Below are 19,758 nucleotides of genomic sequence, written 5' to 3'. Positions count from 1 at the left end.
GGCCTGTCTTTGCCCACGGGACCTTGGGATAGAATGGCGGATATGGCATAATTAGACGCGTCGCAGGTGAGAATAAAAGGCTGAGTAAAATCGGGATATGCTAGTATGGGAGGAGAGATGAGTTTACTCTTTAGGATTTCGAAAGCTTGCTGTTGTTCAAATTTCCATTCGAATTCAGTGTCTTTCTTTAATAATTTTGTTAATAATTTTGCAGTCTTGGAAAAATCAGGAATGAACCGTCTATAATAAGACACAAGCCCTAAAAATGACTTAATGTCTTTGGCACATTTGGGAATTGGAAATTTTTGTACAGCTTCGATTTTCTTTGGATCAGGTTTCACACCATGTTCGGTAATAATATGGCCTAGATACCCCACTTCTTTTCGTAGGAATTCGCATTTATCGGCTTGTAGTTTTAGGTTATGACTTCGAAGTTTTTGAAATACGGACTTAAGATTTTTAATATGAGACTTTAAATCATATGAATACACTACTATGTCGTCTAAATATACAAAACAACGTTCACCTTGAAGACCAGCTAGCACGTTGTTCATTAATCTCTGAAAAGTCGCTGGTGCATTTTTAAGGCCAAATGGCATACGAGTAAATTCATAATGACCTTGAGGTACACTAAATGCCGTCTTATTAGTGTCCTGTGATTTTACCTTTATCTGATGGAAACCGGAGCTTAAGTCTAAAGTTGTAAAATATTTGGATTTACCTAATTGATCAAGGATTTCAGTGATGTTTGGTATCGGATAAGTATCGCCTATAGTGATGTCATTTAATTTACGATAATCAATAACAATCCTCCATTTTTGAGTTCCAGAAGCATCTATTTTCTTAGGTACCACCCATATAGGTGCAGACCACGGGGATGAAGATGGCTTAATTATGCCTTGATGTAGCATTTTTTCGACTTGTGTTTGTACTTCCTTTTTGTGTGCCTCTGGGAAACGATACGTTTTTACACTTATAGGATTGTTTGTGTCGGTATTTATTTCATGTTGTAGAGTGTCGGTTGCTGTCAATGATTCGTTTGGGAAATGGAATATATCACTGTATTGGGCACAAATATCAAAGAGGGACTTAGATTCTTCTTCATTTAAATGAGCTGTGCGTAATGATTCAATTACTCTTCTCGAGCGGTCAATAGCAGATTCAGAGAAATGATGTTTAAGATTGGATGTTGGATGATATTCAATTGGATGCAGAGTGATTAACATATTTGGATTTAGTGATATTGGGTTTTCTGATACATTAACAATGGATACGTTTACTCTATTATTCTCTTTGACTTTCACGATACAATTTGCGAGTAATAATTTGTCCGAAACGTATTCATCTAGTATAAGGCCTTCTTTAATTTCGGGATTTACGACGGAACATTCTACAATAGTCTCAGATCGAGGAGGTATTTCATAAGTAGGTTCGTTAAAGTGGAGTTTGATTTTATTACCATCCGGTCCTTCTAAGTGTCCTGTTTTATAATTAATTTTCATGTCAAAAGTTGTAAAGAAGTCATTGCCTAGTATGCCGTCATATTGAAGACATATTTCCTCAACAATATGAAACTCGTAAGAAATAGTAAGTTTATCTACCTGAAACTTGAGATTTGTAGTACCGAGACTACGGATTGGTTCGTCTTTAATATCTACTCCTTTAATAGTAACTATGTTATTTTTATTAATTGTTTGAATCTGAGATAGGCACGAGCGCTTAAGCAAACATATAGAGGATCCAGTGTCTACTAAGAGATTTATAGGTTGATAGGATTTAGAGGTTCGTAATACAACACAAGGTAAATATCTTTTAGAATTCGTATTAATTTTATATATTTTTTCAGGAAGATCATTTGATAATAGTGAAACAGTGGGCATAGTGCTCATTATAGGTTTAGAAATGGTTGACGTAGTTGATACAGTAAATGCGAGAGTTTTGGGAACTGTGGATAAAGAGGATACAGTGGACACAGTGGGTTCAACGGATGTAGAGGAAACAGAGGATACAGTGGACACAGTGGGTTCAACGGATGTAGAGGAAACAGAGGATACAGAGGATGCAGTGGATCTAGAGGTTGTAGTGTTTCTACCTAATGTAGAGGATACAGAGGATATAGAGGATGCAGTGGGTACAGTGGATACAGAGGATGCAGTGTTTCTACATAATGTAGAGGATACAGAGGATGCAGTGGATACAGAGGATGCAGTGGATACAGTGGATACAGAGGATGCAGAGGATGCAGTGGATACAGTGGATACAGAGGATGCAGAGGATGCAGTGGATACAGTGGATACAGAGGATGCAGAGGATGCAGTGGATACAGTGGATACAGAGGATGCAGTGGATACAGTGTTTCTTCGCGATACAGAGGGTTCAGTGAATACGGTCTTACTATATGATGCAGAGGATACGGCGGATGTACTGTTGTTGTATGATGCAGAGGATACAGCGGATATGATGTTTCTGTGTGACGCAGAGGATACAGTGTTTTTACGTGATGCAGATGATTCAGTGGATACAGTGTTTTTATGTGATGCAGTGGATACGGCGGATGTAGCTTTTTTATATGATGCAGAGGATACAGTGTTTTTATATGATGCAGAGGATACAGTGTTTTTATATGATGCAGTGGATACAATGTTTTTACGTGATGCAGAGGATTCAGTGGGTGTAGTGTTATTATATGATGCAGAGGAAACAGAGTTTTTATATGATGCAGTGGGTACAGCGTTTCTGTGTGGTACAGAGGATTCAGTGGATACAGCGTTAATAAATTTGGTATCGGCTTTGAAATTATTATTTTTATTTCCCGGGCGATACCATTCGGGAAACCGATTTAGTTTAAATTACCTTGGGAGGTATATTCGTCATTATTATCCTGGTAATTAAAATGTGTGTCAATATGTTGTGCGCGATTCTGAGTAAAGTTTTGATTGCGATTTTGATTAGAGTTAGAATTACGATTAGGGTTTCGGCTGTTATTATATTGTCTTTTACGGCAATTTTCTATACTATGACCCATGTTCTTGCAATATCTACAAGTTATCACATTTGCAGTATTATTTGAGGAAAAGTTTGGTCTCGAGAAACGATTAGGTGTTGAATTAGGACGTGGTATGTTGTTATGTTTTTTATTCGTCATACCCAATATTTTTTCTTCTGCTATCGCAAAAGCAATTGCTTCTGAAAGCGTTGATGGGTCCTTGCATCTCACTATTGTGGAGAGTTGTGGCTGAAGGCCGGTTGTGAAAATGTTTAATGCTAAATCTTGCATTGCTGCTACGCGACCTACGAGTTCATCTTTTTTCTTTGTGGGTATCGAGATATTAATTTCAGCCAATAGTTTTGAAAGGCATGACTCCACCTTCAAGGAATATTGACTGATGGTTTCATTAGTAGACTGTTTACAGTCTTGTAAGTCTGCCAAAAGATATGCATAATGTTTCTTATCGCCGAACTGGGCTTTTAAGAAATCCTCAAGTTGAGGCCATTTATTAAAATCTCTAATTGAACACGCTGATTCTGCCTTTCCTTCTAGCCTACTCAGAATATATTTTAAAAGGACATCGGTTTGTGATGGTGTGGCCATACTCATCGCATTTTGACAATTTGTTAAGAATGGGCCTAACTTTTCTCGTGACCCATCGAATGTAGTAATGAACTTGAGTAGTATGTTTAAGTCGATTTCTGACATTTTGTTGGAACTACTGTCTTCGGTTTTTAAGTTTTTAGACATATAATTTTTTACACAAAATAAGATATAAAAAATGAACGAGTCACAAATGAAAAGAATACACTGTCTCTTAGACTACCTAACTCTGAGCTCTGATAAGTGTTTGGGACTTACAGCGCAACGATGATTGCAGTAACCTTGAAGAGCATAACTTCACTGGAGATATATAACTTGTAACACTTTACTACACTCACTTAACAGGCCAAATAGAACTATTGTTTAATTACCACTTGAAACACACACGAAATAATTATATACGGAACTTCGGAGTCGTATTCGGGTAGGGGATTTTCGTATCCCACCGCTGCCACCATTTAATGTTATACGGGTACTTAAAAATCTCTTTTTAAAAACTAAATGATTTTATTTGGAAATAGTAATAGAATACAGAGGTGTAACCTTAATGGATACCGAATGAGAACTGACCCTGCTCCCGCTCGCTATGCTTATATGCTTTCCTCTTGATTACTTAGCATATTAGATAATCAAGAGGTTAGCCATTACTCCTACATATTAAGGGTATAACAGCGCGATAAGGAACTTCGTTCCAAAAATATTTCGATACATAAACTAAGTATTATGGAGCCTTAGATACTTGTTAATTATGTAGCTAAATATCGGAGATTTTTATAATAATATAACAACAATTAATATACAAAATAAATTATATTATATATTGAATTTCTGTCAAATGGAAAGCCTGCGGCGCCCTGCCCTTCACGCGTGCGTTGGTACAAAAAGGTTATATATACGAATAAACACAAAAAAATATTTCGTATAATTCAGATATTTCTCAATAATGTATTATTTGAAGTTTCTTTTAGTAATATTTTTTTATATTTGTATTGCATTTGCAAATTATCGTAGGTATACAATAATATGTAGCTTTGGTTAAAACACAACGAATATATTATATAAAGGTGATAAAGAAGTTTATAATTTGATTGAAATCACAATATTACGGGAGTTTGAAATGTATTGACATCGGGTCATTAGGATTGCGGCGCGGTGGTGCGGCCCCTAATTAGCGGATAAATAAACGTGTGACGTCATAATTAGGGATAATTGATCGCGGAAATTACAGCTCTGATCAAAGAGTATTTATATAATGGTGACTGAAATCTTTTGTGCAGATTTATATTAAAAATATATTATAATATTAAAAATAAGTACTAGAATACGTTGAATATTAGGCTAGGGATGATCGAAAAGTGATAATGAGTATGGCGCAATCATCTTTTATCAAACGTTATTATATTTTTCGACGTAGACACATTTCAGGTTTATACACTTAGTATATTTTTTACCTAAAGCATAAATACTTTTAAAAAAATATGGCTCCAGAGATGTATCCCTTAACCCAGGAAATCGGTAGAACCACTAGGAGATAGATCCGGCGAATATGGGAGATGTTACATAAGTTCGAAACCAGCTTCTATCGTTACTCTGGACGAGGGGCCTGGGGGCATAATCTTAGTGAAACAAAACAACTTTAGCGAGTTTGCCACGCCGTTGCTTGCGTATTTCCTCACGCAATGCTGTTATTTGACCTGCGTACAAAGTCCCCGTAATAGAAGCACCATGATTAAGTTATTCGATCATTACCACCCTAAAAACCGTCTATGATTTTACCGGTGAATGGAATCCTCTTAAATTCAACATTCTGGGCAACCAGCGCGCTGACATTACATACGATACAAGTAACTTTAATTGAAGAAATAAATATTAGTTTGTGAATAGCCGGGCTTTGAACTTTCAACCTCAGGGTTGTTGCTTAAACATTACTCTAACAAGGAAGATTGCGCCTGTAGAAATTCCTTTTACCGGAAAATAACAATTAAGAAAAACTATTCATTAAATGATTAGAAAATAATAAAAACGTTTAGCCAAAGTAGAAACGGGAAGAAATTTAGATTTTTTGTAGAAATTCGTAATGACAAATTCAGTCACTACGGACGCGATGTAGCGCGTCCCAAGCGAAGGTCGTTGTTAACGGCAGTTCTTCCTCACTTGAACTCTGGACATCTTCGCGCATCCTTAGAATTTGGAGGCTTAAACCCCTGCTGTATATTGGAAATATAAACAAAGATATTAAAAGCCTATATATTCATTGAAAGTGACCAAGGCAATGCAGTGCAACCGGAAATCTAAAGGATTTTTGAATTTTCGTTATCGCCATTGTTTTTGTGTACATCACAATATATGAATAGTGTATGTTTGTATTTTTAATTGGATTTAGCTACAGTGTGATGTCAGATACATATTATTATCTGATATTTGACCTATAGACAACTAGAAAAGAATTACCGCATCCTACATATTAAATAAGCCCCGTTACAGATAATACCTAAGCCTTTTGAATAATTTTCAAAGTTTGAACAACCTCGGATCCTATTGACTGAAATATAATGGAGGTCTGAGACAGATATATTATTTATGTAAGAAAGTGTGATAAACAAGCAGTTATTTAGTTAACTTTAACTTAACTATTGCCATGCATAGTAAAGTAACATCAATTAGCATACCCAACCTAAATAATATTGTATTAAGATAATCTAGAATTCGCTGTGTTATTTCAGTGCTAAAACAACTGTATATATAATATTTTTCAACGTTGTTTATTTAATATCATTCATATTCTGTTGGTTTATTATGATAATGTTTAAATCTACATCAAAGGAATAAATACAATTCCTGCCGTTTTATCTTTACTGTACGAATTTGTGCAAAAATAAAAATTTCTTCCCGTTTCTACATTGGCTAAACGTTTTTATTATTTTTTAATTATTGAATGAACGACTTAGTTTTTCTTGATTGTTAAATTTTTATTTTGCAGTGATAGCAATACCTACAGGCGCAGTATTCCTTGTTAGTGTAATGTTTAAGCAACAAACCGATATTTATTTCTTCAATTAAAGTTACTTGTATGGTACACGGTGTCAAAACCAGAGTACTAATTACCTACTTAGCTACGAAAAATTATTATTATTATTATAACCTTTTTAGTTGTAAGAAAAATTAGTTGTGGAGTATTTACTAAATCAAAAATATTTTGTTCTGTCATTATAATGTACTAATACAAATCTTTAATTACAGATATAATTAAACAATAGGAACGTTTAACCTGGATGTGAAAATATAATTGAAATCGTCCCTTAGCTAATACTGCGTGTGACGGTGAGGATGACAGGTCCTAACCGTGAAGTCATTGACCACAAGAGGACATTGAGGCTCGCTATTATATTATATTATATTTGACCCTGGTACCTTCATTTAATTTTATTGTTCAGCTAAATCAGGTTTTCAGTGATATCTTGTTAAAATTACATAAATACGAAATCTTCATATTCGCAATGCGTATGTAATATGAAACTAATTCATTTGATTAATAATACCGCAATAATGCTCTATACATAAGAGAGGTTGAAAGAGAATAAACTGAATTTATATAATATATAAACGAAAATGTATAAAAAATCATAATGTCGAAATTGCTTACCCTTCTTTCTCCTTTCCACGGAGATAGGCTGGCCATCTTCCCGTCTCCACATAATCTTCGGTGTGGGGAAACCATCGGCCTTGCACACCAGGCTTATGTTTTGGTTTTCACGCACTGCTACAGCTGATTGGGTGCTTTCCTCGTCTAGGATGTTGGGAGGGACTGTGGAAAGTAAAATGACTGAGTCTGCTAAAATACTATCGATGCATCACTTTTTTTTAATAAATTGTAATTATTTTTTATTTAGGTATATACAAAAAATACAATCCTATCCTAACAGGTGACCCAAAAAGAATAATTTACGTAACCAATATAAAATTCACACACGAAACAAACATAATGGTCTAAGATCCCGCTATACAACGACCTTCACCGAGATGCTTATTTAATTAAACTTATTTTATATTTAATTTAATATGTCAATAAATATAATCCATATGGGTTGCCTAGCAAATTTCAGTCCAGAGTATGTTTAATTAATTTAAAAAAAAAATATTTTTTTAAACATTTCTCCGGTATGATTATTAGATAAATTCTATACCAATCGAAAGTATGAAGCCCATAGAATATGCAAACGTTAGGTTGTTTTTAATCAATTAATTATTTATGTGTATATTTTTTATGTGACACTAAAGTATATATACATCTTTAGTATAAAAGAAGGTTATAGTGATACATATATAATACTACCCTGATTAAAAATATTGATTGAAAAAAGTTCAAAAAATTTACTACATGCAAATTATAAAAAAAAAATTTTTTTTTAAATATTAATTAAACATACTCTGGACTGAAATTTGCTAGGCAACCTATATGGATTATATTTATTGACATATTAAATTAAATATAAAATAAGTTTCATTAAATAAGCATCTCGGTGAAGGTCGTTGTATAGCGGGATCTTATACTATAAGAAATTAATTAGGAAAAACGAGCGAAAGAATTACATAATGAATAAATGTATAAATTATTATAGACGCTAACAAATAGTAGAACTTTTGTCAGTTCACTCAACGGACAATAAAAAAGGGTCCGTTAACCAACAATAATAATCCCTTACTGTTTTGGTTTGTTTGTAACGTTTTTGGAGTCGAACTTTATTTTTGATTAAGTTAATTAATTCCCTGTCATACCACTCTGGATATCGTGAATTTTGGTTCACCTTCGAAATAGACTTTTTAGGTACACATTCATCCTAATGTGTACCAAATATCATAAACTACATAGTAAAAATAGACAACCATCTCTTCTACGACGCTCAAGCTGTAAAACGTACCGATAAAAAGTGACCAGTCTACTGATAACAAACGCGAGTATAATAGATGATAATATGCTTTATTAAAAGTATTGATATTTGAGTTCACGATTCATTATAGAGAAGAATATCATTGATGACCTTGGCTCCAATCGCAGAGGAATGTGCAGAAATGGTATAGCGAAAATACAGCAGAGTATTTCGCGACAGAACAACATACCCAAGGGTAAAAGGTATTATTCTACATATACACTCGTATTCAAAAAAATCTACCTCGATAAGTTTTTCTAGGTTTATACATTTAGCGTTCTGTTTGTGCTAACAGTAAATAACTTTAGAAGAGACGTTAAGTAAAATATTGTTAAAATTCTTGAAGCAAATCAAGTTAAACTGTGAAACTCAAACGTGTGCAAAATATTTGGTCCGCGAGCGTGAATTTAAAATTTGAAACTGCCAACTTTTCCCTTGCGCACAGTTTTTACTCTTTTTAACTCCGCACGTTCAAATTTCGTCTGCACCTCGAAGGCCTTGCTTCAGCTATAATTAATCAACTTATTTTCGAGATCATGTAAAATTTCATAAAGAACCAAAATTTTGATCTTTTGATTAAGAACGAAAACTCTATGTTTAACTTTTCATACAAAACGACAATTTATATTATAAACTATTCTCTTGAATAACTAAACAGTTCAGTAAAATTCAGTTTCCTATTTTATAAGCGGAAAGAGACCTTAATAAAATAAAAAAGACCCAACCAAACATTATTATTTCCGAAATAAACACCGAAGACCTACAAATTATATCAAACATAAATTTAGCTCTTAGAAATCAAATCCATTTTAGTTTTGAGAAAATTTTATCGTTGTTATAAACCTTCCCGATCGGCCGCTTCCGTTGAAGCACCTTCGTATTTCCGACGCAATAAAAAACGCATAAAGCTGACCCGATTCGGAAATTAAAAAAATGCCACTTAAAAGTTTCCTAAACCAAGTGAGCGGCTCGTGGTTTTAGACCAACGTGAAAGTGTATCTGTTGCTAAATATTGGGCTTTAAATGGAATGCTTTAAATACGAGGTGAGCTGCAGTTTTTATTACACGTTGCCTTACAAATGTGGCGATGCGGTAAAATAAATATTATTCGGCTGCGATATTTTTCAGTGAGTTGAAACCAGTCGAAATTGTGGCGTGAGCAAATGCATTTTTAAACAATTATTGTAAGATAGTTCACCAATTATGAGTTGCATTTAGTAGTTTATAACTTAACAGAAACATTCATTCACTTATTCATTCACGCATCTACTATCTAATAATGGCTATTACCTTGGATTAAATCTATGGTGAACTAATTCAATATTTTAAGTTACTGTTAAGACGTAATTTTTTTGTTAAGACTGTGAATTCGATAACACATTTCTCGTTTTCTACAGAATAATTGACTTTTTATATTGACTAAATATTAAGGATTGCATGTAGTTATGTATGTTCTGAGAACTTTTATAAAGTTGGATCATTTATCTCTCTCCCTAATGTAAATGGACTCACCAACGACTTGTAGATAGCCCACTTGGCTGATCATGGGATTGGTATTAACTTGACACATGTAGTAGCCGCGGTCCTCTTGCTGCACCTGGCTGACGTGCAGCAGCCAAGTCATGGCGTTGTCGTGCGACACACTGAAGCGCGCCAAACGTGTGATCACATGGCGATGTATGGTTAGTATCATTTGACGATCTATATGAATCCATGCTACCTGCAATAAAATTCAGCTTTAAACCTAATAATTGACCAATTCATACAACTTAATTTTTTTTTTTAAATGTATAACGTTAACATTCTGACGTAATATTCACAAAACGGGATGTCATTTTATTAATTAATATAGGATTACGTCGTTTCGGTATAGTTACAGTACTAACTTATGTAAATATGGAACAATAATTATAATAATTTATTTATTGCAAGAATTTGGTACAAAAATGTGTAAGTTGGTACAATCGTAAGTTCGCATATTCTGCCACACACAATGGCGCGCAAATTTGTCTTAAGGAATTTTACATTTTATATTATTAGTCAAAGTCAATTCTTTATTTTTGTATCGCACATGTCATACCATACTTTATTAAATTAATATATTAGTGTCTCACGCAAATAATCATTTATTGAATAGTACATTTTTTCCAAAGGTAATACTTCTATAGTCGCTTTTTAAAGACTCTAGTCGGAAGATCCTTTAATTCTTTTGGTATGTTATTGAATGCCTTAATTGCCATACAAAAGGTGTTTTTCTTAAACAGTTCTAGGTAGGTACTCTGGTTACTGTGAAAGTGTCCTACATTGGTCTCGGTGATTAAATCAATTCCTTATGTATGTTTTCTAAAAACCTTATTGACGTATAATAAAATGTTTTAAACTCTAGGGTGTACCACAGTAAATACTCCAACTTTACTTAAAATTTTGTACAATATTATTTTGGGACTATGACTAGTTCGCGCTTAGTTTAGCGAGTAGACGCCGGGCCTTAATTCGGAACACATAACTCCGCTCGTCCGATCTAATCCGAAACCTAAAACTAAACAAGTAAAGGCCATTGTTTGTCTGTAAGTGTCGTTAAATTCGCCAGCGACCGCAGACAGTGTCGCAGTGCGCACTGCGGGGCGCTGCTAGTCAATACGTTGCATATTTTATGAGGATTCCCAACTACTCTATCTTTGCGATACTCCACAATCTACATTGCTAGTGTCAATTCCGAACCGAGATGCTGTGGAATTCACTTTGACTCTAAAAATTTATTTCGCTTCGCGGGAACTACCGAGTCAACATTACTTATTCTAACAGAGATATATTAATAAATTTAAGATACAGTTATTGTGAGTAAATTAATACAGGTGTTTAGAATCCTAGTAAGCACAGTTGACATTCAGATCGATTAAAGAGCAAAGAGCATAGCTGAGAAGTTTATTACGGATCGGAAGTTGGTGCATGAGTTACGGGAGGAAGTGGGAACTGGGCGCAGAATTAATGGCTCCGTCGTCGATTATACAGCCATTAACATCACCTGGAGCTCGAATATTGAGTCGCTAAGCACCCTCATTTATATCCTGGACATCTTGCTATGCTTCGTGGATATTAATAGCACTTAATACACTTCGATAACTTGCAACGGAGAAATGCTTTAAACAGACTCGCCAACTGAAATATTCTTTATGCTACGTACATACTACTGTTTTATCGTCAGTATATTAAATAATAATGTTCTCTTTAATCGGGAACAAATTATAATTATACATTACTTTCTCAGTAAGAGCTAGCAGAGCTCTTCTATTTCTAATTCCGAGCACACAGTAATGAATGTTCCTTCAAGTAAAATAATGACGTCTATCCAGAGTGTTTTGAGCGCAGAGGCAAGGGCCACAATTTACGAGCACTCCTCACTAAGTAATCGCATCGTAATAGCTCCCAGTTATAAAGAGAACTAAAATGTAATACTTATTACTTGAGTCTTAAACACACTAATAAGACAGCAACAAACAGAGAAAGTATGATTAAAAACGTTTAAACGAATATACAATATATTTTCTTTTTACGCCCGATTTATAACTCGCTTCGCAACAGGTTATGTACGCACTGATGCATATTAAAGCGCACATAAAACGAACAAAATTTTAATAAAACCTTAAAACTGAAAATAAAATATATTTTATATTCATCAGCATAAAAAATGTTGCTCAAAGTGGCTTCGACGTCACATATAGACCTCGCCTGTTATAACCAGATTATGCTCAAAATGTATGCAAAATGATGATAAAATTATGAAAACTATCTTTGAATATTCTACGTGAATATTTAACGACTTTACTTAAATAAACCGTTTTATACGTTTATCGACCTCACAAACGATTAAGTCTTATTTTTTTCATTTTTCTGGTACAGAACATAATATGTTGCCCAGAGGCGCAGCTTGAATTAAAAAATCGGCGAAATTGAAATCTAAAGCCAAAAACTGATTTAATTTTGTTTTTTACATGACTTTTTCTTAATTAGGAAATATGCGGGCTTCTTACCGTACTAACTCTGTTTTGCTACGAATTTTTAACTAGGGTTTACTGAACCGGGCAACATTGATTTCTTTGCTTTATGGCTGAACCTAATTATAAAGGCAAAAAGTCGAACGTCGGAGTTAAGTAAGTTGGTAAGCCTCTCGCCACATACTTAAGAGCAAATTCCTTTATCTCCCGCATTACCGCGAACTTCGCGAACTCGCTAATGTGTCTGTGTTCTAACGCCGACTTATTGTGGCTACGCGTATTCTTGCTTATAACTTTTACAGTCTTGACAATTTAATCTTGGGACTTTATTTTAAACTTTTCTATTTTCATTTTCCAGTTTAGTTAAAAACGTTGTAATAAACAAATAACCTAAAGAAAAATCTAACTTGAATACTTTATATTTTGTGTACGATAGCTTCTTTTGCTCTCTTTGCTCTTTGATTTAGTTTACATTAATACTGCTTATATCTGTTCTAAATAAATAATAGCTATTATCTAAAGTATAAAATGGAAGTAAATACGCTTTCTATTAGGTTATTATCAAGTTTATTGCAAAATCTCATCCTAAACACAGGCGTAAAACCGCAACACGTAACGAACGTAGCTCTTAGCCTAAACACTCACAAACGAAACCTATCGGCAATCACATCATTATCTTTGTTTGCCAGCCTTTAATCAATTTAACCAACCTTATAGCATAAACATTACAATCTCCTACTAACTATAAAGTCCCTTCTAAAACGAGATCTCATGCTCAGCATTCTGAAACGCCTGAAATGTCTAGTACTCAAGGAAACTTGATAAACTTCCCCACCTCAATCTATATTTATTATCAGGAATTAACCAATTACTTAGTGTTCACCATTAACATGAGTCGGGGCTTCCAATTGCTCAATAAAAAAGTAACGCCGAAGATAAATATTATATAGCCATAAAGCAAAAGATTTATGTATATCACTTAACATATTAATAAAACGATATCACTCGAAATTCATTCCGTGAAATTGCTCACGAACGTTCGAAGGCAATTCCAAAAGGAGGCATATAAAAACGCTCGCACCGTTTCGGTACTTGGCCGATGCATACCCTAATCAAATATAACTTTACCTGAACTCTATCGATTCTACGGAAATAAATGGGCATCCTCCATACCCTTTTAGTTTTGTATAATTTTAAGCAATGGAAATAAAACAAAAGTGTTTCAAAGTTGTGATGAAGCTCTGGTTCGTGGCGTTAGAAAAGACCAAAGATGGATGACACATTTTCTGCGGAAGAGTATATATTTTTTTTGTGTGACAGAGGCAAACGGGCAGGAGTCACGCCTGATGTTAAGTGAAACCGCCGCCTATAGACACTCATATTCCCAGAAGGATTCCCAGGCCTTTTAAGACTCTTTTCTTGAAGGACCCTAAGTTGAATTGGTTGGAAAATACTTCAGTGCGCAGCTGGTTCCACATAGTGGTGGTGCGCTGCAAAAACTGCCTCAAGAAACGCTCAGTTGTGGAACGACGGATATGGAGGTGATACGATTGGTATTTTATATTCTGTGCCAATGCATATATGGGCGCATGGTAAGCTTAAACCACTATGAAGACAGACAAACAAAACATATAATTTGATATCATCGGTATACAACGTTGAAGAAATGTCTGTATGCAATGTATATAACAAGTAATTTCACATTTAGTATGTATTATTAAAAAAACAATCGTTTTCTGAACTATAAAAAATAGTACGCAGCGATCTAATTTTCAATGCCAGAGTATAATTAAACCGCGAGAGTTAAGTAAAAACGTAATTAAGCCTGGTACGAGCCCCAGAAGACGCATATCATCGTGAAAATCCGCCGTAAAATCAACCCTTTCAATTACTTTAAAATTCCGAGTGGCTCAAGTATTTACGAGACGCCAGTTTCTAGGTAATAGGTCTCATAAAATAAAACAAATTATTAGTGCCGTGGTATATTCATGAATAAGTTAATTCCGTCAGTGCAATATTTGTTTAAGGGAGTCTCTAAACTTTGTCGTACGAAACTTTTTTATTCAATAAACTTGAAGTATTAGGACATTTTAACAACAAGACACTTCATTTTATATTTAGTTTATTTTCTTAACGTACACCCAACGTACACTTCATAGCCTCAATTAGGTATTTAATATTATATCTAATAAAAGAAAGTCATGTTAGAACAAAACACACAAAAAAACGAAACGAAAGTCGTGTTAGTTTAAAATGTGGTACCTATAATAATACGCAACAAACAGAAAACGAAAAATTTATCAGTCATAGCCGTTCATTTGTTCAGAATGTTGTAACAAAACGCAACAACAACTAAACGTAATGTTATCTATGGTTAAGTGTGATTGATGACAATAAGAAGTTTCGAAGGTTATCGGTTGATGTGTTTATTTTGAGTTTCTATTAGCTTACCGTGCCGATTTTATCTTTAACAATACCACGACGAAGACTATTGAATCTTTCCCGACAAAGCCATAATGCAATAAATGGGTGGACCGATATTGATGAGTGTTTAAATGGATTCGAGAATAGTTCAGATTATTTACAGTTAGATGTTTTTTGTTTGTTTTTTAAGTTTGAAATTTTGTATTAAAGATGTGTGCACAGGATAACGTCTGTTAGGTCCGCTAGTTTCAAATAAATTAACACCATAATTTAACTTATGTGTGTATGTAAATATGTGTGTTTATAGATTAAGTATTAAGTTTAAAAAAAAGCCTAAGGATTCGTCTGTTACATTAAAATCAATAATAATTAATTATATTGTAATAAGACATCCAATCAAATCAGTTCAATTTTATAAAACGATAAGAACGTGCGTGTTTCATATGATCAGATTTTATTCAGTAGCAACAGATAAATAATCCTCGCCGAGGCTCCGATATTTTCCAGCTGTCTGGCTTCAATGATTATGTACGGCCCGTTACAGTATATCCGTCCGTGAAATTCTACTGAATTTTTTATTTCATCTATTTTAATTCATCTATTTCGTGATCATTCAACAGAAAGAAATTTAACTTAACGTTTGGAGTATTCAATAGGTACGATGACTTATTTTCCTATATCCCCTAGGTGGGGCAGAGGGCGCTGCGTTTCTTGAGACAGGAAATTAACTTCAAACCACGTCAATCCAATAGGGCCAATACCGGGTGGCCACTCACAATACAATAGATAAACACTTTCTCTGCATTAATTTTAAATCCTTTCCTAATTATATACAATTTGTTTGTACTTAATATCAGTATATTTAGGACAAACAAATTTATCCGCTGTATACAAAAATTGCATAGCTGCACACAAGCACGTATTGAGGAATTACAAAATATAGCCTATGAATATTATGTGCTGACATATAACGGTGAGTAAACAAGCAATTATCAATTACAGTAGTCTATTTAGCTAACGTACACAGTTAGGATGGTCGCGAACAAACGTGTATCGCCCCATTCGCGTGAATTAGGCCCTCCCTCCCGGTTTAATTAGTGAAGGGGTGAAATTTGACACCCTGTTTATTCCTCTGACAACTTATCACCCTGCTCTGCTTTGCGGTTTTGGCAGTTTCGCTCTAATCAATTACAACTCAAAAATAAAGAGGCTAGAGTTAGATAAATAATTTAGTACAAATCATATTAATGTTAGTAATAGCAGCCTTGAGCAGTGTTTGCCTAGTGGCTTCAGCGTGCGACTCACATCCCTGAGGTAGTAGGTTCGTTGTGTGTGTCAGACACAGGAGACTGATCACCTGATGCTTACTAATGCATTAGATTGACAAATGATTACGAAACAGATACATAAATCTGAGGCCCATATCTAAAAAGGATATAGCGCCACTGCTTTTTTTCTTATTTTTATAGACTTGCAGACATTTTAATATAAAACCAGCGGACAGTATCTGGTCTACTGACTACGGTGATCGAAGAAGATACAGTAAAACGTAAAAAGAAGTTGGATGAAATCAATATAATCCGAAAAACCATATAGTGCATACACCCACAATCCTAACGGGATGCGACGCACAAATGGGTCAAATTCGTGTCCGAATGGGGACTGGAACAGTATGTGGTGTGAAGTACAATAGCAGCGTTTCAATACATTTAATTGTGCCTTGTTATAAAGAACAATTAAAGCGAAGAATAAGCGTCAATTTGACACCTTTTGTCTCGGATCCAACCAGAATATTTATACAATGAATTATTCTGCTATTCATTTATTTAAGTCATCTCGGTGTTTGAATTAGATTTACGTTTTAAAAATTGATAAATTACGGAAAAATAGCCTAAATTTAATTAATTATCTTGAAGAACCTCTTATATTTGTTGAAGATCCGTTTAGGTTTTTGCCTATTCATTTAAGGAATATTTAGACTTTTATATTGAGCCCATTATATTAACAGATAATAAGCACCATATTTAACTCTGATAAATAGTCAAATATTTGTGAGTGCTCAAATAGGGTAAAGCTAAATTATAAACGGATAAGCGGAAATCTGTAATTATTATCTAAACGACAACGTCCGACGCTCATGAATAATTTAATTGGCTGCATTGCTACGTCCAGGTTCACATGGAATTGTTTCAGCATTAAATACACCGCCGTAACGTTTAGATACCCAGACGTGGAATTTATTTGCAAGTTCGATCGAGTTTTGAACAACTGACGTACGCTTTACAGTCAGATTGCAAAATAGCTTTGGGTTGAAATCAAATATTCCACGGGACTCATTTCAAGCCTCCATTTTAGGTCAATTGTCATGATAATCATTATAATTTTAAAATAAATTTACATAATTATTTAGTTACTGTTAATTCGAAAACATTTATAATGCGGTTGAATATCTGTTGTTTACAAAAGCCAAAACGTGTGACGATTCTTAGTTTAATTTTGACATGCACGCCCAGGGAAGGGTAGATACGAGGATACAGCTTGCCAATACCCAGGAGCTTACAAGCGTAGTCAAACTTCTAAATAATTATCGTAGATTTACCAAAAGCCGACGAGTTTCGGCTATGAATAAAACAATAAAGCAGTACGTAGTGAACATGTAGATGCTTCAGTACCCCGTCAAACCCGAGGGAAATCTACCGACAATACAGCACTGATTTATTCGCCATTTTTTAACAATATGCACCATTGTAATTACTATTCACTTTAGGTATTTACGGTTGGCCACTAAGAAATAATATCACAATTCTTGAATAACATAAATTTATTGCGCTCCCATTTTAAATATGAATCGGGTATTTTGGGGTTGTTAAAGCAGTTTAGTGATGAATTACAAAATTATTACAATGACGAATTGCTTTGTGTAATGCGTATTAAATCAAAATTTTTAAGCTATTGCATGGATATTATCGCGGGTATTGAGCGTGGCGACCGAATCAGGAAATTCCGTAACGAAAATAAAAACCTAACACACGATGACGTTATATAGGTACGGCCAATACGCGTTAGAGTGGGACAGAATGTATACTGCATATTCACATCTCTCTGACGAGATCGGTGACGTAGCGTAAGCGCGGCCGGTTCAGCCGGTACGCGTTAGAGTGAGACAGACTATATAGGCGTGTTAATCTGATTCTGGTAGAATAGATTGAATTAATATCAAAGAAAAAACTCGAATTAACATCAAAGAAAAAAATTACTGCATAAATAAATAATTATAATTGCACAGTACCGTAATCACGACTCGAAGAGGAACAACATACTTATTTATTTCTAAGTCCTAAAATAACATGTATACTTAAAATAAACAAAAAAATATGACTTCACAAATTTTACACACACACATCAGCAAAAAGAAATTTAAACTAAATAGAAACTTAAACCTCATTAAGAGCGTGACAGTGATAGTAAGGCAGTCGGCACATCTTAGACTCAAATGGTTAAAGTTTAATGCTGGTAGTGTCAGGTCAAGTATATGTTTATATATTTTTCTCTCCTAAATAAATCACACCCAACGCAAGGAACATGGAAATTTATTAATAAAAACATAAGTGTCGTCGGTCTGTCTGTCTAAAGTGCATAAGGAGGCACATCTGGAGTAGATGATCGCTGCTCGACGAGTCTCCCTCTGGGAAATCTTCACTCAACTATACAATTTATTGCGAACGATTAAATATAAAACTTAGGACCTTCGAGTCTCGTATCACTTTATGGACTGCTGCTTTTTCATTGCTGCAACATTAACACCTCGACTGGTGATCAATAGGGAAATAGAACCTTAATTTGTTTTCATTATCATTAATTGTTGCTTTACTTGCGCCAAGCTGTAGCTTGGTATAGAACCATTTATATATTTATTTATGGTATATATATATATATTATTGGTATAGATGAGAGACGTGTTGGTATAGAACCATTTAAACTAAACGATCTTATTTTTGGTAATTCCAGAAACCAAATTCTCAAACCACACTTGTCTAAAACAGTAGCAAAGTTACACTCTCAAGTAATGTCTCAAGAAGTATTATAACTGCTCATCCGAGCCCATTGCAGAGTATATTCAATTAGCGTAATAAAGATTTAGGTAGAGCACACACGAACGCGATAAACGCTAATAATTATTCAACCCTTATATTCAATTTATTTTTAAATTATAAGTTTTAGATATTTGTCACTAGATAAAATCCTGCCATTGCAGTTCCTTTAATTTTTTTGAAGCATGACGGGAGGAGGAGGTCCAGTACATGTGCTTTCCGTGCTTGAGCAATATTTTTTTCGCCGGGTACCTCATCCAGTATCTCGTGGGTAAGCAATTCTCTAATATGTTTATTGTTAGTTAAACTGTAATAAGTGAGACATCTCATGATTCAGATATTTAACCTTAAAAAGTAACCATGCTAATAATATCTACGTTAGGGAGCCAACTCTTCCTTTATTGGCGAATCTTTTAGGGTCTCCGCAGTGAGGCTATGTTATTTAATTCTCGTCCCTATCCGCTTAGCTCCTTCTCTAACTTTAAATCTCTGCTGTACAAGCAATACCTGTCCACATCGTATCCCTAATTACCGTACTAACTGAACTAACTAAAATTATCGTTATTCATGTCTCCTTTTTCACTGTCTACATATATTTTAATTGTACTGTTTTCTTGCAACGAAGTATGAATAAATACAATAAAAATTATTTATTTTGGAAATAAATATAGTCTACAGACATTTAAAACATCAATATTTACCCTTTGAATTGATTTACCGTCTTTTAT

At 34.3% G+C, this 19,758-nt stretch overlaps 1 protein-coding gene across 2 annotated transcripts in view; it reads right to left on the bottom strand.

The window, feature by feature from the left end:
- Positions 1-19,758, bottom strand: part of LOC125060319 (lachesin-like) — a 51,647-nt gene that overhangs the window by 16,268 nt on the left and 15,621 nt on the right. For both annotated transcript variants that reach the window (XM_047665171.1, XM_047665172.1), the window contains exons 4-5: positions 10,033-10,240; positions 7,236-7,397 (exon numbers count right to left, since the gene is read on the bottom strand). In XM_047665171.1, the coding sequence (XP_047521127.1) occupies positions 7,236-7,397; positions 10,033-10,240 (370 nt within the window). The remainder of the gene's footprint in view (positions 1-7,235; positions 7,398-10,032; positions 10,241-19,758) is intronic.

Source organism: Pieris napi, chromosome 21 (genome assembly GCF_905475465.1).
Source record: "Pieris napi chromosome 21, ilPieNapi1.2, whole genome shotgun sequence".
Classification (NCBI taxonomy): domain Eukaryota; kingdom Metazoa; phylum Arthropoda; class Insecta; order Lepidoptera; family Pieridae; genus Pieris; species Pieris napi.
Note: the sequence above shows the minus strand (reverse complement) of the source record. Positions and strands in the feature narration are given on the sequence as shown.